Source organism: Schistocerca nitens, chromosome 1, assembly GCF_023898315.1.
Source record: "Schistocerca nitens isolate TAMUIC-IGC-003100 chromosome 1, iqSchNite1.1, whole genome shotgun sequence".
NCBI classification, from domain to species: domain Eukaryota; kingdom Metazoa; phylum Arthropoda; class Insecta; order Orthoptera; family Acrididae; genus Schistocerca; species Schistocerca nitens.
The window spans coordinates 189,207,514-189,234,045 of NC_064614.1; the positions used below are offsets into that span (position 1 = coordinate 189,207,514).

General features: G+C 43.1%; 1 protein-coding gene across 1 annotated transcript in view; it reads left to right on the plus strand.

Moving 5' to 3' along the window:
- Positions 1-13,701: 13,701 nt before the first annotated feature.
- Positions 13,702-26,532, plus strand: part of LOC126234989 (loricrin-like) — a 55,226-nt gene continuing 42,395 nt past the window's right edge. Inside the window, exon 1 of the mRNA XM_049943729.1 lies at positions 13,702-13,836. Coding sequence (XP_049799686.1) covers positions 13,752-13,836 — 85 coding nt within the window. The 5' untranslated portion in view covers positions 13,702-13,751. The remainder of the gene's footprint in view (positions 13,837-26,532) is intronic.

Here is a 26,532-nt window from a genome sequence, read left to right on the forward strand (position 1 = left end):
TAAGTCCCCATAGTGCTTGGAGCCACTTGGTTTTTAACACTAAATTTTTCCCCACCTTCTTCTGCATGCCAGCCACAGGACTATGGAACAAATTAATCACTAACCTTTGTCTTATCGAAGAGTATTAGGCTTTACCTGTGACCAACGACGTAGACTTTCTCTCAGCAAATCGCAACTACGTTATTTCTGTCCAAAAGCGAACAAGTATTTCTGCTGTATTGTCAACACTAATCATGCTTTGTTCATCCCTTTCTGTTTTTGTCTTTCTTTTATCTTATCTTCTAATCTTACCCAATTGTTTCTTGTTCTTCTCCAGATTAGTAATCATTTCCAGATTTCGACTTCTTTTTTCTACTGCTGCATACTCGAATTGGGAGAAAACGTAACAAATCAATTGTTGATAACGATCTGCTTTATATACTCAAATAAGGTTTGCCGCAGCAATTTCTTCGTTATGTAATTACAGTTTTTAACAGCGGCCAACGTCGTAATGCTTGCCCAATTCTTGGACTGACGGCGTTCTTTATTATCACTTTTCCTAGCTGACTTGATGCTAGGCGAGTTTATTCCTTACTCGATCAATCCACCCGAAGATTAGTGCTCTGAGCATAAGATTTCACGAATATTTTTCTGATCTTAAGGTTTGTATTTCACATTATCAGCTCTTTCTTTTTAGAGAAAGCTGTTTCGCCTAGAACAATAATTTCCCCTATATTTTTCTCGCTTCTTCTTTGTCAACGTCCTCTACTTCCGAGAATCAAAGATACACCGGACTTTTCAAGAGTGCGCTGTGTGTCTTTAAAAACCATGAGTGTCGCAATTCAGAGATGCCATGTCCACCCAAGCCAGAACAGCAGTATTACACACAACATCGGGTTGGCGAGGGGCCCCAATATGTCCACCTGAGCCAGAACAGTACTATTTACACAAGATCAGCATCCCTTTACGTCAAACGGCTGTATGATGTCACCGCTTAAACGGGAAGAGCTCTGTCTACAGAGAGGTCAATGCCTTCGCACCCCACACTGATTTTTAGTAGTAGTAGTACTACATCTATATCTGCTTCTACATCTACACCTGTATTCTGAAAACCACAAAACGGGGTGTGGCGGAGAGTAGTTTGTATACTAATTATAATACAGGAACCAGGACCCACCGACCTGCTATGATTACACTCTGGTTAGTAATTTTTTTTTCTTAATTGTCACTCAAATATGGCCACTCATATCGTGTACGAGCAGTGTGTACCTAAATCTGCCAAAGTATTATTCATACTATATTTCGTGCCATTTCAGCATTTCTACGACAATTATTGATCCACTGATTGCAATAGCATATTTAACTTTGCATGAAATTGTATTCATTAAAAGTAATGAGTAACTGAACTTATCACAAGGACACGTAAGGATAGATTTTGACTGACGTGAGGTAAACAGTCCTGTTGTACGTGTTCATCTACTAGTAGAAAGCTAAAGTTCATGACTTTAGATTAATGTGTTCTAATTTTCCTGAAACAATCTAATTTAAAAGGTAATTGGTACTGAAGCTTGGAAACACCTAAAACTACTGTTGCCCTGTATGCTATTGCACTGTTACTTTCTTAAATTTGACACTTCACTTTTGTCACTCTACATTTTCTAGACTGAATTACACCATTCGCTAATTAATTAAGCCACTAATAGTGAATTTGCATAAATTATCGTAAATTATTGTACATCTAAATACGGCAGCCGTACTTGTAATTAGGGAAATCACAGCGTAGACACACTAAATAGTTCCGTCATTTTTTTTATTTTGTTAACTAATCTTTTATTATGCAAATAAAATTATATAGATTTACATAATAGCCATCGGCCTTGCCGCAGTGGTAACACTGGTTCTCGTCGGATCACCGACGTTATGCGCTGTCGGGCTTGGCTAGCACTTGGATGGGTGACCGCTCAGGTCTCTCGAGCGTAGTTAGCAAGCGGGGTACACTCACCCCTTGTGAAACCAATTGAGGAACTACTTGACTGAGAAGTAGAGGTTCCGGTCACGAAAGCTGAGAACGATTGGGAGAGCGGTGTGCTGACCACTTAGCACTCCATATTCGCATCCGGTGATACCCTCGGCTGAGGATGTTCAAATGTTCAAATGTGTGTAAAATATTATGGGACTTAACTGCTAAGGTCATCAGCCCCTAAGCTTACACACTACTTAACTTAAATTGTCCTAAGGACAAACATACACACCCATGCCCGAGGGTGGACTCGAAGCTACGCCGGGAACAACCGCACAGTCCATGACTGCAGCGCCTGAAACCGCTCGGCTAATCCCGCGCGGCGGGCTGAGGATGACACGTCAGCCGGTCGGCGAGGTTCGGCCTTCCGAGGTCTTTTCGGACGGAGTTTAGTTTAGTTCTGTATTTATATCAATACAAATTACATAAACAAAATTACAAATATTATGCAAATCAAATTGCAACTTAGGCTAGATTTTACTAATTCTCCAATCAGCTTTTCAAACCATCATGTAGCTTCAGAAATACTCATACGCTCATATATCCCAAATTCAGCTGTATTGCACAAGGTAGCACATGAGCAAGAACGGGCCGGCCGCGGTCGTCTAGCGGTTCTAGGCGCTCAGTCCGGAACCGCGCGACTGCTACAGTCGCAGGTTCGAATCCTGCCTCGGGCATGGATGTGTGTGATGTCCTTAGCTTAGTTAGGTTTAAGTAGTTCTAAGTTCTGGGGGACTGATGACCACAGATGTTAAGTCCCATAGTGCTCAGAGCCATGAGCAAGAACCATGCGACAAGTTTTCCGGCAGTGTTAATACCCGGAGGTCAGTAGAGAATGCGGTAACACCAAGTCATCTCCTTTGCCGTATCTTTCTAAATCACCATGGATAAAATTCTGTTCGAGCCACAACATTGATCACTCTCTACTTGAACGTGATTGCTTGCTTCTTTTGTATTACAATAGACCTGTATAGAGGGGTTAGCGTCTTTCACGTCCTCTATCCCAGGTTAGAAACCCACCACTGCTTAATTCTGCGTGTAAAAATCATTGCCAGTGGCGCCGAAGACTGCCGGCAGAAGAAGTCACCCTCTTTCTGCCAACAGCCATGTCAAAGAGGGCGGAGGACTCGACTGAAGTTCAGGGCATTGGAAAGAAGGCACTGGAAACTGCTGCCTTAAATATAACGCATATCCACAGGACATGTGGCCTGTAATTGAAAAAGTGTAAGGATTATTACTTCCCCCCCCCCACCCCACCCCCCATGAACCATGGAGGGGTATCTGTTGAGAGGCCAGGCAAACGTGTGGTTCCTGAAGAAGGGCAGCAGCCATTTCAGTAGTTGCAGGGGCAACAGTCTGGATGACTGACTGATCTGGCCTTGTAACACTAACCAAAACAGCCTTGCTGTGCTGGTATTGCGAACGGCTGAAAGCAAGGGGAAACTACAGCCGTAATTTTTCCCGAGGGCATGCAGCTTTACAGTATGGTTAAATGATGATGGAGTCCTCTTGGGTAAAATATTCCAGAGGTAAAATAGTCCCCCATTCGTATCTCCAGGCGGGGACTACTCAAGAGGACGGCGTTATCAGGAGAAAGAAAACTGGCGTTCTACGGATCGGAGCGTGGAATGTCAGATCCCTTAATCGGGCAGGTAGGTTAGAAAACTTAAAATGGGAAATGGATAGGTTAAAGTTAGATATAGTGGGAAATAGTGAAGTTCGGTGGCAGGAGGAACAAGACTTTTGGTCAAGTGATTACAGGGTTATAAATATAAAATCAAATAGGGGTAATGCAGGAGTAGGTTTAATAATGAATAAAAAAAATTGGAGTGCGGGTAAGCTGCTACAAACAGCATAGTGAACGCATTATTGTGGCCAAGATAGACACGAAGCCCACACCTACTACAGTAGTACATGTTTATATGCCAACTAGCTCTGCAGATGATGAAGAAATTGATGAAGTGTATGATGAGATAAAAGAAATTATTCAGGTAGTAAAGGGAGATGAAAATTTAATAGTCATTGGCGACTGGAATTGGAGAATAGGAAAAGGGAGAGAAGGAAACATAGTAGGTGAATATGGATTGGGGGAAAGAAATGAAAGAGGAAGCCGCCTGGTAGAATTTTGCACAGAGCATAACTTAAACATAGCTAACACTTGGTTCACGAATCTTGAAAGGAGGTTGTATACATGGAAGAACCGTGGAAATACTAGAAGGTATCAAATAGATTGTATAATGGTAAGACAGAGATATAGGAACCAAGTATTTAATTGTAACATATTTCCAGGGGCAGAAGTGGACTCTGACCACAATCTATTGGTTATCAGCTGTAGATTAAAACTGAAGAAACTGCAAAAAGGTGGTAATTTAATGAGCTGGGACCTGGACAAACTGATAAAACCAGAGGTTGTACAGAGTTTCAGGGAGAGCATAAGGGAACAATTGACAGGAATGGGGGGAAAAATACAGTAGAAAAAGAATGGGTAGCTCTGAGGGATGAAGCAGTGCAGGCAGCAGATGATGAAGCAGGTAAAAAGACGAGGGCTAGTAGAAATCCTTGGGTAACAGAAGAAATATTGAATGTAATTGATGAAAGGAGAAAATATAAAAATGCAGTAAATGAAGCAGGCAAAAAAGAATACAAACGTCTCAAAAATGAGATTGACAGGAAGTGCAAAATGGCCAAGAAGGCATGGCTAGAGGACAAATGTAAGGATATAAAGGCTTATGTCACTAGGGGTAAGATACATACTGCCTACAGGAAAATTAAAGAGACCTTTGGAGAAAAGAGAACCACTTGTATGAATATCAAGAGCTCAGATGGAAACCCAGTTCTAAGCAAAGAAGGGAAAGCAGAAAGGTGAAAGGAGTATATAGAGGGTCTTTACAAGGGCGACGTACTTGAGGACAATATTCTGGAAATGGAAGAGAATGTAGATGAAGACGAAATGGGAGATACAATACTGTATGAAGAGTTCGACAGAGCACTAAAGACCTGAATCGAAACAAGGCCCCGTGAGTAGACAACATTCCTTTAGAACTACTGACGGCCTTGGGAGAACCAGTCCTGACAAAACTCTACCATCTGGTGAGCAAGATGTATGAGACAGGCGAAATACCCTCAGACTTCAAGAAGAATATAATAATTCAGATTCTTTGCAGACGAATGGAAAAACTAGTAGAAGCCGACCTCGTGGTAGATCAGTTTGGATTCCGTAGAAATGTTGGAACACGTGAGGCAATACTGACCTTACGACTTATCTTAGAAGCTAGATTAAGTAAAGGCAAACCTACGTTTCTAGCATTTGTAGACTTAGAGAAAGCTTTTGACAATGTTGACTGGTATACTCTCTTTCAAATTCTGAAAGTGGCAGGGGTAAAATACAGGGAGCGAAAGGCTATTTACAATTTGTACAGAAACCAGATGGCAGTTATGAGTCGAGGGGCATGAAAGGGAAGGAGTGGTTGGGAAAGGAGTGAGACAGGGTTGTAGCCTCTCCACGATGTTATTCAAATTGTATATTGAGCAAGCAGTAAAGGAAACAAAAGAAAAATTCGGAGTAGGTATTAAAATTCATGGAGAAGAAGTAAAAACTTTAAGGTTCGCCGATGACATTGTAATTCTGTCAGAGACAGCAAAGGACTTGGAAGAGCAGTTGAACGGAATGGACAGTGTCTTGAAAGGAGGATATAAGATGAACATCAACAAAAGCAAAACGAGGATAATGGAATGTAGTCGAATTAAGTGGGGTGATGCTGAGGGAATTAGATAAGAAAAAGAGACACTTAAAGTAGTAAAGGAGTTTTGCTATTTGGGGAGCAAAATAACTGATGATGGTCGAGGTAGAGAGGATACAAAATGTCGACTGGCAATGGCAAGGAAAGAGTTTCTGAAGAAGAGAAATTTGTTAACAACGAGTATAGATTTAAGTGTCAGGAAGTCGTTTCTCAAAGCATTTATTTGGAGTGTAGCCATGTATGGAAGTGAAACATGGACGATAAATAGTTTGGACAAGAAGAGAACAGAAGCTTTCGAAATGTGGTGCTACAGAAGCATGCTGAAGATTAGATGGGTAGATCACATAACTAATGAGGTATTGAATAGTATTGGGGAGAAGAGGAGTTTGTGGCACAACATGACAGGAAGAAGGGACCGGTTGGTAGGACATGTTCTGAGGCATCAAGGGATCACAAATTTAGCATTGGAGGGCAGCGTGGAGGGTAAAAATCGTAGAGGAAGACCAAGAGATGAATACATTAAGCAGATTCAGAAGGATGTAGGTTGCAGTAAGTACTGGGAGATGAAGAAGCTTGCACAGGATAGAGTAGCATGGAGAGCTGCATCAAACCAGTCTCAGGACTGAAGACCACAACAACAAGGATTATCCCTCCATTGACAAAAGATTCCGGACTAGCTTCCATAAGGATTTCCAGGTGGAGGCTTCTAATGAGGATATGACCTTTAGAAAAAGACTGAATAACCAACGAAAGGATAACGTTCTACGAGTTGGGGAGTGGAACGTCAGAAGTCTGAACGTGGTAGGGAACCTTAAAATCTGCAAAGGGAAATGTTAAGGGACAATCTGGATATACACTGAGGCTGCCAAAGGCATGGGATAGCGATATTCGCTTATAAAGATGGTGGCAGTATCGCGTGCACAAAGTATAAAAGGGCAGTGCACTGGCGGAGCTGTGTTTCAAGTGAAAAGGTTTTCGACGTGATTATGGCCACACGACGCCAATTAACAGTCTTAGAACGCGGATTCGGCAGTTGGGGCTAGGCGTATGGGACATTCCATTTCGGAAATAGTTAGAGAATTCAGTATTCGCAGATTCACAGTGTGCTGAGAACAGCAAATTTCAGGCATTACCCCTCACCACGGACGTCGCTGTAGCGACGGCCTTCACTGAAGGACTGAGACCAGCGACGTTTGCATAGAGTTGACAGTGCTAACAGACAAACAACACTGCGTGAAATAACCTCAGCAATAAATGTTGGACGTACAACGATAGTATCCGTTAGGACAATGCGGTGACATTTGACATTAATGGACTACAGTAGCAGACGACTGACGCGAAAACCTTTGCTAACAGCACTACATCACCTGCAGCCACTCTTCTGGGCTCGTGACAATATTGGTTGTATCCTAACGACTGTAAAACTTTGGCCTGGTCAAATAAGTCCAATTTCGATAGGTAAGGGCTGATGGTAGGGTTCGAGCATGGGGCAGACCCCACGAAGCCATGGACCAAATTTCTCAAGAAGGCTCTGTGAAAACTGGTGGTGGCTCCATACGGTGTGGGCTGTGTTTATATGTAATGGATTGGGTCCTCTGGTCCAACTGTACCAGCCATTGACTGGAAATTGCTATGTTCGGAGGCTTAGAGACCATTTCCAGCCATTCCTGGGCTTCAGGTTCCCAAACAACGATAGGATTTTTATGGATGACAATGCTCCTTTCACGGGTCCACAGTTGTTCACGACTGGTTTGAAGGCATTTAGAGCGAATGATTTGGCCACCCAGAACGCCAGCCATGAATCACATTGAACATTTGTGAGACGTAATCGAGAGATCAGTTCGTAGACAAAATCCTAAACCGGAAACACATTCGTAATTATGGGTGGCTATATCGGCTGCAAGGCTCAATATTTCTGCAGGGGACTTCCAACAACATGATAAGTTTACGCGACGCCAAGCTGCTGCACTGCGACGGACAAAAGGAGGTCTTACACGATATTAGTTAGTATTCCTTGACTTCTGTCACCACAATTTAGTGGGCGTCACTAAATTGGAATGAAAGGAAGAAAAGGATTTCTGGTCAGAAGGTATTTAAGGTAATATCAACAGCAGCTGAACATGGTATAACGGGGGTAGGATTCGTTGTGAATAGGAAGGTAGACAGAGACTGTGTTACTGTGAACATTTCAGTGATGTTGTTCTTATCAGAATTGACAGCAAACCAACATCAACATCAGTTGTTCAGTTATACATGCCGACGCCGCTAGCTGAAGATGAAGATGGTTCAAATGGCTCTGAGCACTATGGGACTTAACATCTGAGGTCATCAGTCCCCTAGACTTAGAACTACTTCAACCTAACTAAGGACACCACACACATCCATGCCCAAGGCAGGATTCGGCCTTGCGACCGTAGCAGCAGCGCGGTTCCACATTGAAGCACCTAGAAGATGAAGAGGTAGAAAAAGTGTATGAAGCTATGAGGAGATGAAAATGTAATAGCCGCGTGGGATTGGAATGCTGTTGTAGGGGAAGGGATAGAAGAAAAGGTTACGGGAGAATATGGGATTGGTAGTAGGAATGAGAGAGGAGAAAGACTAATTCAGTTCTACAGTAAATTTCAAATGGTAATAGTGGTGGTGGTGGTGGTTAGTGTTTAACGTCCCGTCGACAACGAGGTCATTAGAGACGGAGCGCAAGCTCGGGTTGGGGAAGGATTGGGAGGGAAATCGGCCGTGCCCTTTCAAAGGAACCATCCCGGCATTTGCCTGAAACGATTTAGGGAAATCACGGAAAACCTAAATCAGGATGGCCGGAGACGGGATTGAACCGTCGTCCTCCCGAATGCGAGTCCAAATGGTAATAGCAAAAACTGTGTTCAAGATGGGGTGGTATACTAGGAAAAGGGTGATAGATGAGGAAAGATTTAAGTTAGAATACTTTATGATCAGGCAGAGAATCCGAAATCAGATACTGGATTGTAAAGAGTATAATGACTGTAGAAGAAGAAGTGGGATACAGAAGTATTTCGGCATGAAGAGATACGCTTGAAGTTTTCTGAGGCTATGTATACTGCGATAAGGAATAGCTCAGTAGACAGTTCAGTTGAAGAGGAATGGACATCTCTAAGAAGGGCAACCACAGAAGCTGGAGAGAGAAACGTCAGTACAAAGAAGGTAACGGCGAAGAAACCGTGGATAACAGAAGAAATATTTCAGTTGATTGACGAAAGAAGGAAGTATAATAATGTTCAGGGAATCCAGGAATACAGAAATACAAGTCACTTAGGAATGAAATAAATTGGAATTGCATGAAAGGTAAGGCGAAATGGCTACAAGAAATATGTGAAGAAATCGATAAAGAAATGATTTCAGTAAGGACTGACTCAGCATATCGAAAAGACGAAGCAACCTTCGGTAAAATTAAAAGCAAGGGCCGTAACATTAATAGTGCAATGGGAATTCCACTGTTCAATGCAGGTGAGAGAGTGGATAGGTAGCAGGATACATTAAAGGCATGTGTGAGGAGGAAAAATTATTTGATGACGTGATAGAAGAAGATACAAGACACAAAAGGGACGAGACAGGGCATCCAGTACTAGAACCAGAATTTACAAGAGCTTTGAATAACATGCCATAGGGATTTCTAAAATCATTGAGGGAAGTAGCAACAAAATGATTATTCACGTTGATATGTAGAATGTGAGAGACTAACGATATACCATCAAACATTCGAAAAAACGTCATCCACACAATTCCGAGGACTTCAAGGGCCGACAGTGCAGGAATTATCGGACAATCAGCACAACAGCTCATGCATCCAAGTTGCTGAGAAGATGAATTTTCACGAGCATGAAAAAAAAAATTGAGGACTTGTTGAATGACTATCAGTTTGCCTTTAGGACGGGAAAAGGTACCAGAGAGACAATTCCGACGCTGCGGTTGATAATGGATGCAAGACAAGAAAAATCAAGACTCGTTCATAGGATTTGTCAGCAGGGAGAAAGCGTTCGACCATGTCAAATGGTGTAAGATTTTCGAAATCCTGAGTAAGATAGGGATAAGCTATAGGAAAAGACTGGTAATATACAATATGAACAAGAAACAAGGGGGAAAAACAAGAGCGCAAGATGAAGAACGAAGTGTCTGGATTAAAAAAAGGTATAAGACAGGGATGTAATCTTCCGCTCCTGCTATTCAATTTACACATCAAAAAAGCTTTGATGGAAAAAAGAAAGTTTCAAGACTAGGATCCAAATTCGAGGTGAAAGGATATCAACGGTAAGATTCGCTGATGACGTTGCTGTCCTCAGTGAAAGTGAAGAAGAATTACATAATCTTTCGGATGGAATGGATAGTCCAATTACTACAGAATATGGGCTGAGAGTAAATCGAAGAAAGACGTAAGTAATGAGAAATAGGAGAAATGAGAACAGCGACAAACGTAGCGTCATAATTGGTGATCGAGAAGCGAATGAAATTGAGGAATTCTGCTACCTAGGCAACAAAATAATCCATGATGGACGGGACAAGGAGGACAAAAAAAGCAGAGTTCACTGACAAAACGGGTGTTCCTGGCGGGGAGAAATCTATAGCATCAAACAGAGATCTTAATTTGAGGAAGATATTCCTTGAATGGATGTTTGGAGCGCAGCTTTGTATGGCAGAGAGACAAATACTGTGGTAAAACCGGAACAGGAGAGAGTAGGAGCATTTGAGATGTGGTGCTACAGAAAAACATTGAAAATTAGGTGGAATGAGGAAGTTCTCCGCAGAATCGGCAAGGAAAGGAATATATGGAAAACACTGACAATAAGAAGGGAAAGGATGATAGGACACTTGTTAGGAAGTCAGATGAACTTACACGGGACAAGAAGGAGCTGTAGCCAAAAAAAACTGTCCATGGAGAGAGAAACTGGAATATATCAAGAAAGTAATTGACGACGTATGTTGCAAATGCTAGGAATTCTTGGCGAGCCGCACCAAACTAGTCAGAACGCTGATGACTGAAACAAGAAAACAAGATGTGGTGTTAATGGTGTTAATTGTTCACTGCCAACTATATTAATTTCCGTACATAATTATCAGTCGTCGTGAAATTTTCTCTGTCCATTAAGTATACTATTTGATGTGAACACTGAAATGTTCAGCTGTTAGACGTTATGTTCGATAGCGCGTTGTATATGTCACTGTAACTTGATTAGTAAGATATTGAAAATACCTGGCTGTGGAAAACATCTCAGGTGAAAGCTGAAAGTATTCAAGTAGGGTCAGTAGTCAAAATAAATGTGGAGCAAGTTACGTTAACTCCAGGTTGTATAGGGTGTATTATTGGATCATTTTCCATAAAGCCAGTATTGCAACAATGCTATGAAATTTTTTCTGTGAGATATGGAGATCGGAATAGAATTCCCAGGTAGGTACTCTTTCACACTGCCATTTCCCACCTTTCCTGTCACAGTCGTCAAAGGTTCGCAGGAAGAACGATTACTGGTGAGCCTCAGTGTGAGATCGAATCCCTTCTCATTTTGCCTTCACTACCTTTCCACGACACATACTTAGGATGACGCAATATATTGGTGCGCTCTTCTAGGAAGTATGCACTCAGACTCCACGTTATGCGGGATACTTCTCTTGCATTGTTGCCACTGGAGCTGACTGAGCATCTCCGCGTAGCTTTCACGCTTCCTGAATGAACCTGGAACGAAACGCGCTGCTCTTCTTTGGATCTGCTCTGTTTTTTCTATCAATACTATCTGGTACCGATTCTGAACTGACGAACAATCTTCAGCTAGTGCCAGAACGAGGATTTTGTAGGCTGCCTCTTTTGTGAGTTTACTACATTTGTTACGGATCCTTCTATTGAGTCCCAATCTGGCATCTGTCTTCACTTTTATGCAGTCGTTTCACTTTAAATCGCTACATACAAATATCCCCAGGCATTTTACCGATGTGACTGCTTCCAGTGATTGTCCTTCAGTCATGTAATCACACAATAATGGGTCTTTCTACAGCGACGACCTCTCGGCGTTTCCTAATTATTTTAGTTAATCTGACTTCATTTATTGCAAATTATTACCAGCCGAGAGTCAGGTGTTCTTTTCATTTAGATCGAGTAATCAGCTATGGGCCGCGCTAGGAACATTCTAGAGATGTTACAGACAGTATCGATTAAGTAATCATATAGTATTCTCAAGTTATCATCTGCACCACATATTAACAATAAACGAATATTACTAAATCCAAAAACCTATCCTACAGGGCAAAAAGTTATCAATGTCCAAACAGAACTGCGCAACAAAACATTATTCATCGCCGCGCGGGGTAGCCGTGCGGTCTAGGGTGCCTTGTCACGGTCCACACGGCTCACCACGTCGGAGGTTCGAGTTCTCCCTCGGGCATGGGTGTGTGTGTTGTCCTTAGCGTAAGTTAGTTTAAGTTAGGTTAAGTAGTGCGTAAACTTAGGGACCGATGACCTCAGCAGTTTGCTCCCATAAGACCTTACCAAAAATTTCCAGTTTCCATTATTCATCACTCTAAGTGAACTATCAAGCATTTCACAAGAAAACTCAATAAAACAAACACACACAACCAGAATGAAACGAAATCGGGCAAATTAAAATTTCGTGGCAACTCACCAATAATGAATCGAACAGTGTGCCGTAACAACGTAGTAACATCCAGAATTCACTAATTAGGAATAGAAAACCTGGCTAAATGCTGTTAAAAATCTGAAACACAATCTATAAGTGGCAAACGACACCAAAATACTTTTTCAAAGCAAGCTCAACAAATTGTAGCTCATTTTAAACGTAATACCAAAACATTTTTCTGGCATTTAAATTATGTACAGCTGAGGACAGCTCAACGGCACAGACGGCAGGCACGAAAAAAGGGACTCACGCCAAGTCTAACCAGAATATACAGCTTAAAGCAAATATTCTAAACAAAAATTCAATTCAGACGTTTCCCTAATATCTCTAGATTGCAGATGACACGCTGTAGTAATTTAGTCTTGTGGCTGATTTCTTTTGGCAGCATCAGCGCGTAGATAATGCAAAAGGTAAAGTACATATGTAATCCAAACAGCTACGAAATCTGATAACAGAGTATTCCTGACGAACATAAAATTTTCGAGTATATAGTTCAGAAAGATAAAAGGAAAAAGAAGCCACTGAAGATGTCACAACTGTGGTGAAACATGTTTATGTATTAAACAAAACAAGTTTTCTTGCAGGAAGGCGGCACGTCTTTAATTGCCTACAGTAGTGTGGGACTGGAGTGCAACGTCATCTCATCGCCACGTGGTGGACTTTGGATAAAGCTAAAGAGCTGAGAACTCTGGTTGCCTGACAATATTCGCATCTCCTGGATAAAGCACATGATAGGACACCAGTGGGACCCTCACGACAATAAATGACGATGAAATTGTTTGCAGAGAATGTTACCTTTTTAAAAATGAACCATTCTCCAAAAGGTACGGTAGCATTTCCTCTCCTGGGACCAAGGATATACACTGAAATGAGTTGCTATTTTTTGGCCAATTTCTACCGTGGTTATCATGCATGTAAGAAGGAAAAGGGAGGGAATTTGTTGTGTGAACAAGATACACACCACAAACTTCCAGAGGGGATTCGCTAATCTCACCCGACCCCACATTATAACAAGAAAAACTTCCCGTAGTTCCGGTGTACCGAGTCAGGCTCTGTCGAGGCGAGGATACGCACTGCGAACTGCGGTCTGTACTCCTTTTTTTACGGAGCTGCTTGGGTTGATATTTAACGCTGGCTGAATCCTGTGTTTCCCCAGCTTCATTGAAATGTTCATTCTCTCTCCATAAGGTACGGCAGCAGCGGGAAGTGGAGGGGAAGTAGGGGAAGAGGACAACCAGCGGCCTCCGGATGGCCGTCGCGCGCCCCAGAGGCTGCGGGCTTACGTAACCCCAGTGGCGGCGGCGGCGGTGTCTGCGAGCCTACAAATAGAGGCGTGGGTGCCGGCCGCCTCCAGCCGACATGCATCCGCGGACGCTCGCCCTGCTGGCGTCTCTCGCCGTCGCTGCTGTCTGCGGGGGCGACGTCGGCGTCGTCGCACAGCCAGGTGAGCCGTCTCCGCACACCCAGAGGCAACACTGACGTAGCTATGGCAGAGCTTGAGCCACAAGCTGGCCACCTCATTGTTCGTTATTTATTTGTGGTGTAGATACTTGTCTGAGGTGCAACACAACCTACTGGGGTGCATAATTTGTGTACATCCACTATTCTGGACCTCCCAATCTCACTAGAGACAATCTAGTGTTGATGTGCCAGGTTTCCAGGAAGTTCGGTGCAGCAAGTGCAATAGTATTTCATAAATATGTCTCAGGCGCTGCTTTTTTTATATCTCCATGGAGCAATGAACACTCAGGTGACAAAAGTCATCTGTTACCATCGAACATCGTGTCGAGCCTCCTTTTGCCCGGTGTACGGCAGCACCTTGACGTCGCATGGACTCAACAAGTCATTAGAAGTCCCTGCAAAAATATTAAGCCATGCTGCGTCTGTAGCCGCCCATAAATGCGAAAGTGTTGAAGGTGCAGGTTTTTGTGCACGAACTGAACTCTCGATGCCATAAATGTTCGATGGGTGACCAAACCATTCGCTCGAATTATCCAGAGTGTTCTTCAGACCAATCGCGAACAGTAGTTGCACGGCGACATGGCGCATTGTCATCCATAAAAATTCCATCGTTGTATGGGAACATGAAGTCCATGGATGGCTGCAAATGGTCTCTAAGCAGCCAAAAACACTCATTTCCAGTAAATGGTCGTTTCAGTTGGACCAAAGGACCCAGTCAATTCCATTTAAACACAGCCCACACCATTTTGGAGCCGACACTAGCTTCCACAGTGCCTCCATGGGTTCGTGGCCTCTGGGTCACACTCGAACGCTACGATCAGCCCGTACTCACTTGAATCTGGACTCGTTTGATCAGGCCACGATTTTCCAGTTGTCTTGGGTCCAACCGATATGGTCAAGTGCCCAGGAGAGGCGCTGCAGGAGACATAGTGCTGTCAAGGCACTCGTATCGGTCATCTGCAGCCTTAGCAGACTGTTTCGTCGGTTACCTTAACTGTTGGTAAGGTGCCTCCACATGAAAGAAGCTACCACGGACCTCCAAATGAATCCGCTGAACTCGTTTACAAACCAAATAAGTGAACCGTATTACAATGTCATCGATCTGATACAGTACAGTAGAATATTTCTTTTATTTTTACTTATTTAATGATTTAACTTCATCTGATTAGGGTCTTCAGACCCTCTCTTACATCGGACCGTGGTCTTACTCATGCGGTGCCTTTTTATATCATAGTCAGCTAAGAAATTATAGTTTTAATGTGATAAATTGTATTAAAATGATTTGTGTGTCCATAGACGCAACGTGATTAAATAATTCTGACTAGCAAAGTTAGTACTGCCGTAATTCTACCAATGGTGCCGCTACGACTAATATTAATAATAACAACAATAATGAAAGGAGTGGTGGCTGTAGAAAGATTTTATAGGTGTGCAAAACAGATGTTTTCAGATACAAAGAGATTTGGGAAAAGAAATTTAAGGCGTTTGCACCAGCTAAAAATACTGGGAAACGAGGAAGACCAGGTGGGAAGAAGGACGTACAGGGATAACGAGTGCGTACAGGAACGGTGTTTGTCATTATTGTTGCTTCAGTAGATATCTCATTAACTGTCTTCTGAACTTGGGGATACGCTGAAGAGCCAAATAAACTGGTACACCTGCCTAATATCGTGTAGGAACCCCGCGAGCATGCAGAAATGCCCCATCACGACTAATGTCTGAAGTAGTGCTGCAGAGAATTGACACTATGAATCTTGCAGGGCTGCCCATAAATCCGTAAGAGTACGAGGGGGTGGAGATGTCTTCTGAACAGCACGTGGCAAGCCATCACAAATATGCTCAGTAATATTCATGTCTGGGGAGTTTGGTGGCCAGCGGAATTTCTTGAACTCAGAAGAGTGTTCCTGAAGCCACTATGAGGAATTCTGAACTTGTGGGGTGTCGCATTGTCCTCTTCTAATTGCCCAAGTCCGTCGGAATGCACAATGGATATGAAGGGATTCAGGAGATCAGATAGGATGCTTACGTACGTGTCATCTGCCAGAGTCGTATCTAGACGTATCAGTGGTTCCATATCAATCCAACTGCACACGACCCACACTATTACAGAGCCTCACCAGCTTGAACAGTCCCTTGCTGACATGCAATGTCCACGGATTCATGAGGTTGTCACTATACCCATACACGTCCATCCGCTAGATACAACTTGAAACAAGACTCGTTCGACCAGGCAACATGCTTCCAGTCATCAATAGTCCAATTTCGATGTTGACCGGCCCAGGCGGTGTAAAGCTTTGCCTCGTGCAGTCATCAAGGGCACACGAGTGGGCCTTCAGCTCCGAAAGCCCATATCGATGGTGTTTCGTTGAATAATTTACACGCTGATACTTGATGGTACAGTACTGAAATCTGCTGCAGTTGGCAGAAGGGGTTCACTTCTGTCAAGTTGAACGATTCTCTTCAGTCGTCGTTGGCCCCGTTCTTGCAGGATCTTTTTCCGGTCGCAGCGATGTCGCAGATTTGATCTTTCACGGGAATCTTGTTATTCACGGCACGCTCGTGATATTGTCGTATGGGAAAATCTCCACTTCATTGCTATCTCGGAGGTGCTGTGTCCCATCGCTCGTGCTCCGACGTTCAGACTCACTCACATTTTGATAACCTACCGTTGTAGCAGCAGTAACCGAGCTAACAACTGCGCCAGGCACTTGCCTTATATAGGCGTTGCCACTGCAGCGCAGTATTCTGCCTGTTTACGCATCTCTGTATTTGAACACGCATCCTTACACCAGTTTCTTTCGCGCCTCAGTGTATCATTCACTTTTCGAATATAATGCGAGAGGTTATTCTAGAGTCGGGTTCCTGCTACTGAGAAGAACTTAAAGAATCTGCCTGAACGATGGAATGGGACGGAAATGATTTTGCTCTGATGGGAACGTGTGTTTCCACCGTGTTATCCAGACAAGAGCGTGAAGGTCGAGGAGAGATGTGAGGGACAGTGTACGTCAATAAGACAGTAGAGAAGACAGAAGGTATGGAAACCTCTGCGCGTGACTACCTGCAGCCAGGATAGCTGTGCATATGTGGTGAAATATGATCAAAGATTAAATATCACAAATATATCGAACGAAGGCATTCACAACTAGTTCCGGGAGCCGTTAGCCTTCCTGAGAAAGACCTTGCAGGATAACATCGATATAAGCAATATCTGGAAGTACAAGTCCATTCAGGTCAAGAAGGAAGAACCTTTTATATTTTTTTAGGGCGTGGAGGGATACTGATACCTTCTTGCACATTGCAGTTAAGTGCTCAATCCAATTTACGCTTCCATTATTACTCCTAGACTCTTTTCTGAGGGAGAGCAGTTGATATTTGTCCCATTTAGGATTAAAGACGGTAGAGACTCCCGATATTTTGGGCTAATGAGCCTGGAATGATCATCCAGTGCCACTTGGGTTTTGGATGAATGGAGCTCTAACCCAATATTCTGCGCCTATTTTGATAGGGTGCACAGATCAATATTAAGATTCTCGATAGCTGCCTTCAGCTTTATTGGTTCTGGACTTAGAGACAACTGGAGGTCCTCAGCACACCTATGGTATTTGCATCAGAACAAATTGATAGCACATCATTGACATACAATGAAAATAGTATAGTATCTAATACCCAACCGTGGGTGACATCTAATACCACATGCCTACATTGTGACCTCATGATGCCAAAATTTCAGCATTGCTGGCGAGACGTCAGGTATGAGCGAAACCACTGCACAGCGCTTGGATAGACACTTAGGATGCTAGATTTTGCTGCTAAAATGTCGAAGTGGTCGGCGTCAGAGGCTTTACTGAAGTCTAAGTAGCACATGATAGTCGCCTCTTGTGCATCCATGACAAATTCCAGGTCATCTGTTACCTTTATGTTGTGCTGCGATGTTGATGGAAACCTGAGTAGTATTCTTCTAGTCGGCTGTTTATGGTTAGGTTGTTTGTTAGCTGGTCGTGGTCTATATATTCCAAGGCCTTGGTCAGTGCAGGAAGAATGCAAGTAGGTCGCTAACCAGAGGATGCTGTGGCAACGTCCTTTTTAGAAAATTGCATAAATATCCCTGTTCCCAGGCCTTAGGGAAAATACTTGTGGTTAAGCAGTGGTTGAGGATATCTGTTTTAGTAGACAGTAGTGGATCAACAGTAAGCTTCATCATTTGGACTGTGATGCTATCGTGTCCAGTAGATGTTGATCTGATACACGTGATGCGTTTATTGACGATATTGCAAGTAACATGCTGTAGATACAATTCTTCGGGATTATAGTCGTTTACTACTAATGAATGAGTCTATATTTTGTTTCTGTTTTAACTGTGGTCGCAGGTAATGTGAAGTACCGGTTCAGTTCTTCGGCTGGGTCAATGGGATCAGCTGCAACTTCCACTTTGCCTACACCACACCCATGCACATTTTTCCGTAGGACAGCTGGTCTATTTCTGTTGTTAGTTAATGTATGGTCATATCCAAGTTCAGCATTTCTCACAGCTTGGCTGACTCTGCTCTGCTTCTGCTTGTAAGCAATATGATTTTCAGGCATAGGACGTGGTTTTTAAGCTCGATGTGTCGGGTATCTGGGATTCGTGAGCTGTTGTTCCTCTTAGCACAGTCGTTCGAATTTAAAAAATTCACACTTCTGACAGGGTTCCAGTTCCTTCTATTCATCTTGAAGAATTACCTCTTTTCTTTTCATGTTGTTATTGTTGTTGTTGTGGTCTTCAGTCCAGAGACTGGTTTGATGCAGCTCTCCACGCTACTCTATCCTGTGCAAGCTTCTTCATCTCCCAGTAGCTACTGCAACCTACATCATTCTGAATCTGTTTAGTGTATTCATCTCTTGGTCTCCCTCTACGATTTTTACCCTCCGTGCTGCCCTCCAATACTAAATTGGTCATCCCTTTATGCATCAGAATATGTCCTACCAACCGATCCCTTCTTCTAGTCAAATTGTGCCACAAATTTCTCTTCTCCCCAATTCTATTCAATACCTCCTCATTAGTTATGTGATCTACCCATCTAAACTTCAGCATCATTCTGTAGCACCACATTTCGAAAGCTTCTATTCTCTTTTTGTCTAAACTATTTATCGTCCACGTTTCACTTCCATACATGGCTACACTCCATACAAATACTTTCAGATTTCTTTTCATAACTGTTCGAAAACAGCTTGTTGTAAAGCTCTCCTCGACCCGAAGGCCGGTTTAAACCCCACGGTGCTTTCGTGGGCGTGGCCCTGATGCAGATAGGTTGTACTTGCCTACTTGCGAGCTTCTGGCTGATTTACCCAGCCAGTTACAGAGGGTCCTACAATATCGCACTACGGTGCAGTTTATAAACCAGTCGCTTAAAAATAGCTTAACTCGAAGAACCCTAAGTCTGTTTCCAGAACTATGGAATTATTCGTATGATTAAAATCAATGTAAGATGCATTTAGTACTGTTGTCTCCTGACTTGAAGGACAATTATTGCTTACTGCATTTTTGTTGACGAAGATCCCTGGTTAAGGTACTGCTTTGCTGAGCAAATATATCATGAACCGGTATCTCTTGGAATGCATCTTGTTCGCTTCACTTCTTCGCCCTTCTACCGTGAACCCAAACCAAAATAGTTTCTTTCGAGTATCTGTGCTATTAAGAGCTCACATACTGCAAAGGTTTTACAACAAATAATGTTCCATATCCGAGGCATGTTCCCTTTTTAAAAGCAGTTGATTTATCCACTACTGGCTTGCTAGGCCTATCGCAGCTTCACCAGAGCCCCGTTAGCCGTCACGTTTCAGGGTTCCCATAGGGCCTTCCCAGCTACCGTAGCGGTCCTGGGGCACACGAAGTCCCCGCTGTACAGACCCAGCCAGTGGCTGGAAACTGTCCAAGATGATGAATGTTCCATAATTTGAACGATGATGCATAAGTGTTGCGTGATGGTATTCGCAAAAACGCAAATTTCAGAAATTACGGATATGGGTGTACCATCTACCGGACTACAAAATCAATTAGGACAAGTGAAGCAGTTATATGCAGCACGATAAAAGAAATGCTAGGCGTATCTGCAACGCAGGTTCACACGAGAGAAACATAAAATAGAATCAAATTGTGTTTACTTTGCCACTTCAAATGAAGCCAGTGTCCTACCGAAAGGCTGATTGATTGACATTTATCGTAGTCTAAAGCCGTTCCTCATACATCACAACTGGGTTAACCTTATGGAGAGTGCTAACTTAAGACATACGTGCAGACTTTCACTGCTAAATGTTACTGGACTTTGTGCTCCTCGCCAATCTTCAAGTATTCACGGGAGATGATCGTATCCCAACCCGTTATGTCTTGGAAATAAGAGTTACTAAACGGTGTAGGGTCATTGTTAGTCATCTACGGTCTAAACTCTTTGAATAGCCATAAGTAACTGCAGCATGATTCTCCAAAGAAAATAATACGCTTTATTGTCACTTCCTCCGTGGTAAGGAAAACATATCCAACGATGCAATTGTTCAGCTGCTAAAGTTGAAAGGGAAGGCGTGACTGTGCCCCACGATTCTGAGGGGCTCCAGAATGGGCATTAAAATTGTCCCAGAATGAGAGGTACTTAGGGAAAGCTTTTGACAATGTTGACTGGAATACGCTCTTTCAAATTCTAAAGGTGGCAGGGGTAAAATACAGGAAGCGAAAGGCTATTTACAATTTGTACAGAAACCAGATGGCAGTTATAAGAGTCGAGGGACATGAAAGGGAAGCAGTGGTTGGGAAGGGAGTAAGACAGGGTTGTAGCCTCTCCCCGACGTTATTCAATCTGTATATTGAGCAAGCAGTAAAGGAAACAAAAGAAAAATTCGGAGTAGGTATTAAAATCCATGGAGAAGAAATAAAAACTTTGAGGTTCGCCGATGACATTGTAATTCTGTCATAGACAGCAAAGGACTTAGAAGAGCAGTTGAACGGAATGGATGGTGTCTTGAAGGGAGGATATAAGATGAACATCAACAAAAGCAAAACGAGGATAATGGAATGTAGTCGAATTAAGTCGGGTGATGCTGAGGGTATTAGACTAGGAAATGAGACACTTAAAGTAGTAAAGGAGTTTTGCTATTTGGGGAGAAAAATAACTGATGATGGTCGAAGTAGAGAGGATATAAAATGTAGACTGGCAATGGCAAGGAAAGCGTTTCTGAAGAAGAGAAATTTGTTAACATCGAGTATAGATTTAAGTGTCACGAAGTCATTTCTGAAAGTATTTGTATGGAAGTGAAACATGGACGGTAAATAGTTTGGACAAGAAGAGAATAGAAGCTTTCGAAATGTGGTGCTACAGAAGAATGCTGAAGATTAGATGGGTAGATCACATAACTAATGAGGAGGTACTGATTAGGATTGGGGAGAAGAGGAGTTTGTGCCACAGCTTGACCATAAGACGGGATCGGTTGGTAGGACATGTTCTGAGGCATCAAGGGGTCACCAATTTAGTATTGGAGGGCAGCGTGGAGGGTAAAAATCGTAGAGGGAGACCACGAGATGAATACACTAAGCAGATTCAGAAGGATGTAGGTAGCAGTAGGTACTGGGAGATGAAGAAGCTTGCACAGGATAGAGTAGCATGGAGAGCTGCATCAAACCAGCCTCAGGCCTGAAGACCACAACAACAACAACAGAATGAGAGGTTTCCTCACAAATTAGTCAGTAGGCTGATAATTGTCGTTAACGGATAGATATTCTCTGAGTGTACCCCTTCTATTAGGAAAAGAAGGAAGGAAAGACGGAAGATTAATGCTGACATCCTGTCGACGTGAGGTCATTAGAGACGGAGCATGAAATTGGCTTGAGGAGGAAATCAGCATTGTCTCTTCCAAGGGAACCACCCCTGAATTTGCCTACAGCGATTTATGGAAAGAGCAGAAACACGATTCTGGTACGGCCAGACGGGGAACTAAGCCCCGATTCTTCAAAATTCCAGTGCTTTACAAATGTGCCATTCCGATCGATCATTCCTGATAGTGCTGTTGTTTCGTGGTATATACCTATCGTTAACCGTCTACAGTGTGTTACAATGATGGCATATCAACATCACATAAAGATGACTGCTTGTACTACTGACGAAAGATTTGTCGTAGCAGTTAGTGTGCGTCTGCCAGTCGACCTTCAGCTGCGTCCTCTCAGCGTGACAAGTTTCATCAACATCGATAAACTCCGTTGAATTGATCGACCTGTTTGCTGAAAATGTGTTCTTCCGCTCCGCAGTAGGCAGATCTCCAGCGTCAGTCTCATTCCTGCCCTGTCACACCGCATACGGAACTTTTTCACACAGTGCACGCACATATGTTCACTAAACGGCTCTTCCTCTGCCAGGAGTTGGTAACCTATCACAATGTAAGGATATAGATCAACGTCGGAACAGTTTCTTATTAATGCGAGAAAACTCATTTATCTTACAACAGGGTGCTATATAAACGGCTGTATAACAAGTGTATTATCCCGATAGCTGCCTTTCTGGAAAAATTCGTATAACTCGGACTTAATTTTCTATCTCATCTTCAGTGATCCTTAGGGTTCTGCTTTCCAGAGTCTGTATTCATCTTTTAATAACTGAACGCTGGGAAGTGATCCTTTTTACTTTTCTTAACTCTTTATGACCACTTCAGCATAGCTCCATAATTATAAAACATATTACAACATCAAGTGAATAACAATTAAAAATAATGAATAGTAACAATAAGACGGTTGCATAAGATGTACATTTCAGTTGGAAATTAACTAGGTATTAATCAGTAGTGATTTGAGAAAACAGTAGGGAACGCAAAAAAGTGAGTGTATAACGGGTTTCAATGATCCTTCCCTGACAGAGATCACGTTAATTACATTTCACCTAAATAGTCGTTAGTTACTAGCGGAAAAATTCTTCCAAATATTCAAAAATAATAGTGAGATGCTGGTGTAAATGCCTGTGCCATCCATCTCTTTACATCGGTTGAAGAAAGGTGCATTTGAGAATACGATGTTATGAAAGTCTAGTAATTATAGCACAGGCTTGACAAAAGGAGCTAAATAGGTAAGCACTCCATTCATGATTTAGTACTGATATTCATCAACTCTCAATCAATTTTATCACATTTACGTATAAATAACAGTTGAACAGCTTTAATGATCGAAAACTCTTACACCTGTTACTGCAGAGAGTACTCAGAATAAATGACACTTACGTATATCGCAACACGTCAGTTCTCTCTGTAAACCACAGAAAATTCAGTACCTGTGGTTCGATCACATGAGTCGAGGTACTCATTCCGAAGTGATTGTCGGATCTAAATATGACCTCTCGCACACGAAACCATAGATCTTGGTTTTCAGGTAGAACACTGTCCATTATGTGCTGTATGTCCGCCCCTGGTAGCTGAGTGGTCAGCGTGACGGAATGTCAAACCTAACGGCCCGGGTTCGATCCCCTTATCACCATCATTTCATCCTCATCGACACGCAAGTCGCCGAAGTGGCGTCAACTCGAAAGACTTGCACCAGGCGAACGGTCTACCCAACGGGAGGCGCTAGCCACACGGCATTTCCATTTCCATGTGGTGTATGTTTCGTGCTTATCCTGTTCAGCTCAACTAATATCATTCGTCGTTAAAGACTACTTGAAACCTACTTCTGTAGCTTCCTATTTGTTTTTCAGAGCGATGAGTTATTCCTGCACAACAATACGTATCCTTAGGAGGTGAATTAGGTTTGGATGTGTGTTGGTAAGCATGTTTGACGATTTTAAGTAATAGTCCATACACTATTAAATCCTTGGTAGTTTCAGTCTGGACATGTGGGACATCTGGTACAGTTGTTCTGTCAAATATATCGTGGTACTGACATTTTTCCGTACAGACATGCTTACATACATCCTGTATGGGTGATACGTGAATAAGAGGGCATGTCTGCGTAATTTCACTGTGGTGGGGATGGAACCCTAATATCGCGTCGGTGCTCCGTTTACCCATCATAGTGCACCAACTCTGTGTGGCTTAGATTCAACAGTTCGTTGGAATCCCCTACAGAAGTATTGAGCCACTCTGCTTCTATAGCCGTCCATAATTGCGAGTATGTAGAAGGTGCAGGTTTTTGTGCACGAACTGACCTCTCGATCTCATAAATGTTAGATGGGTGGCCAAACCATTCGCTTGAACTGTCCAGAACGTTCTTCAGACCAGTCGCGAACAATCGTGGCACGGTGACATGGCATATTGTCATCAATAAAAATGCCATCATTGTATGGGGACATGAAGTCCCTGAATGACTGAAAATGGTATCCAAGTAGCCGAAAATAACCATTTCCAGTCAATGGTCATTTCGGCTGGAGCAGAGGACCCAGCCCATTCCATTTAAGCACAGCCCACACCATTATACAACCACCACCAGTTTGCACAGTGCCTTGGTGTCAACTTGCGTCCATGGCTTCTTGGGAGCTGTGCCACACTCGAACCCTACCATCAGCTCTTACTCGCTGAAATCTGGGCTCATCTGACCAAGCCACGGTTTTTCCAGTCGTCTAGGCTCCAAACGATATGGTCACGATCCCAGCAGAGGTTCAGCAGGCGATGCCGTGCTGCTAACAAAGCGTCGATCGTCTGAAGCCACAGCCCATTAACACCAAATTTCGCCGAATTGTCCTAACTGATGCGTTCGTCGTACGTCCTACATTGATTTTTGCACTAACTGTTGTTTGTCTGTTAGCACAGCAAATTCTTCGCAAACGCCGCTGCTCTCGGCCGTTACGTGAAGGCCGTCGTACACTGCGTTGTCTGTGGTGAGAGGTAATGCCTGAAATTTGGTATATTCGGCGCACTCTTGACACTGTGGATCTCGGAATATTGCGTTCCCTAACGCTTTGCGAAATGTTATGTCCCATGTGTCTAGCTCCACCTACCACTCCGCGTTCAAAGTCTGTTAATTCCCGTCGTGGAGCCCTCATCACGTCGGAAACCTGTTCTCTTGAATCACCTACGTACAAGTGACAGCTCAGGAAATTCACTGCGCTTTTATATTCTGTGTCGGCGATACTATCGCCTTCTATATACGAGGGGCGTTCAGAAAGTAAGCTCCGATCGGTCGCGAAATGGAAACGACTATGAAAATCCGATAAAGCTTTGCACAGATGTGTTGGGTAGTGTCTCTAGTATAACCCCAGTTAGCATCACGTCGCTCTTCTCATTTCTGAGCTCGCAGTGAGTGCGTAAAGATGTCTAGAAAATAGTGTCTGCCGCCAAGTACGAGGGCCTGGTGCGAAATTTCGCCTGAAGCTATGCAGCTAACATTACATAACTGTCGTGCTGTTTCTTCTTCAAGACAATTCTCAGCCGCATTCTGCAGGGGCAATGAAGATGCTCCTGCATCGTTTTCAAATGGAAATGTGAGATTACCCACAATACAGTCCGCAATTGTCTCCCCCTGAGTTTCATCTCTGGTCACATGAACCGCTGTCTTTGAAGACAACATTTTGACACAGACAACGAGGTGTAGGCCAGCTTGGAGAATTGGCGGAAAGCACTGGCGGCTGCCTTCTATGATGAGGCTATTGAAAAGTTGGTACAACGCTATGACAAAAGTCTAAGTCAGAACGGCGACTACGTAGAGAAGTAGCTGAAAGGTGTAGCTAATTGTTACAAGTAAAACATTTCTGATGTTCACTGTGGTTTCAATTTGGCAATCAATCGGAGCTTACTTTCTGAACAGGCCTCGTATTTTCACATCACTTTCCCATGATTTTTTGTCATCCCAGTGTATAGTGCCAGACAAAGTGATGGAAAGCGCAAGTTATGTCTTTGCGTTTGTGGTATCAGTATATCGGCCACCCGTGGTAACTCAACGTTGGAAAACGCCTACACCTATACTTACCAGAGGATGTTGATAAATGACTACCTATACTAATTTCTTTTCCTTATAAACGTAAGTGCTTGATTCTTGCAGTCGTATATTCAAGGGCTGCACTGAATACCAAAGTGGTACCAATACGCAATTCGAAATCCAGAACGTCTTGCATAGCAAGTCTTGCCTCTTTCCTTGTTTGTCGCACATAATCCTCTGATAGGGACGCAAAAGAGAAGAAGCGCCACTACAGAAAAAAAGCACAACCGCTCCAGTGTAACAACAAAACGTCGCAGTATGACGTGGAACGGGTTACACGCACGTGCGCTCACACAGGTCTCGTCGGGTTCAAGGCAGGTAGGAAATCTCCCAGCAGATATTCGCTTTATGGCGGCAGATGCTACGTGCAGACGAGGGCGTCAGAAACGTTTCGTAACTCCTTGCGCGAACCTATCATTTCCCATTAAGCAACAACACTAAACGAAGTGCACCTGGTATTACCCATGACGCCATATTCAATTTCGTGTACTGTTTTAGCATGATACGTGAGTCACTTTAACACCCCAGGTGTTTCCATGAATCCTCCAGCAAATAGGATACGTACACCATTCACTCTGGTGTTATCGCTATGATTCTCGCACCGTGTACCAGGAAGAAGTAGTACCTTCTTAAAATCCACTGTGAAGGTAGCCCCTTCGAATCATAAAACTATCGGTACTTGATATGTATGACAACTCTAAACTGAAATTAGTATTTCTCTGTATGCTGACGTGCAGACCATTTAGACACGTTATCAAATAATCA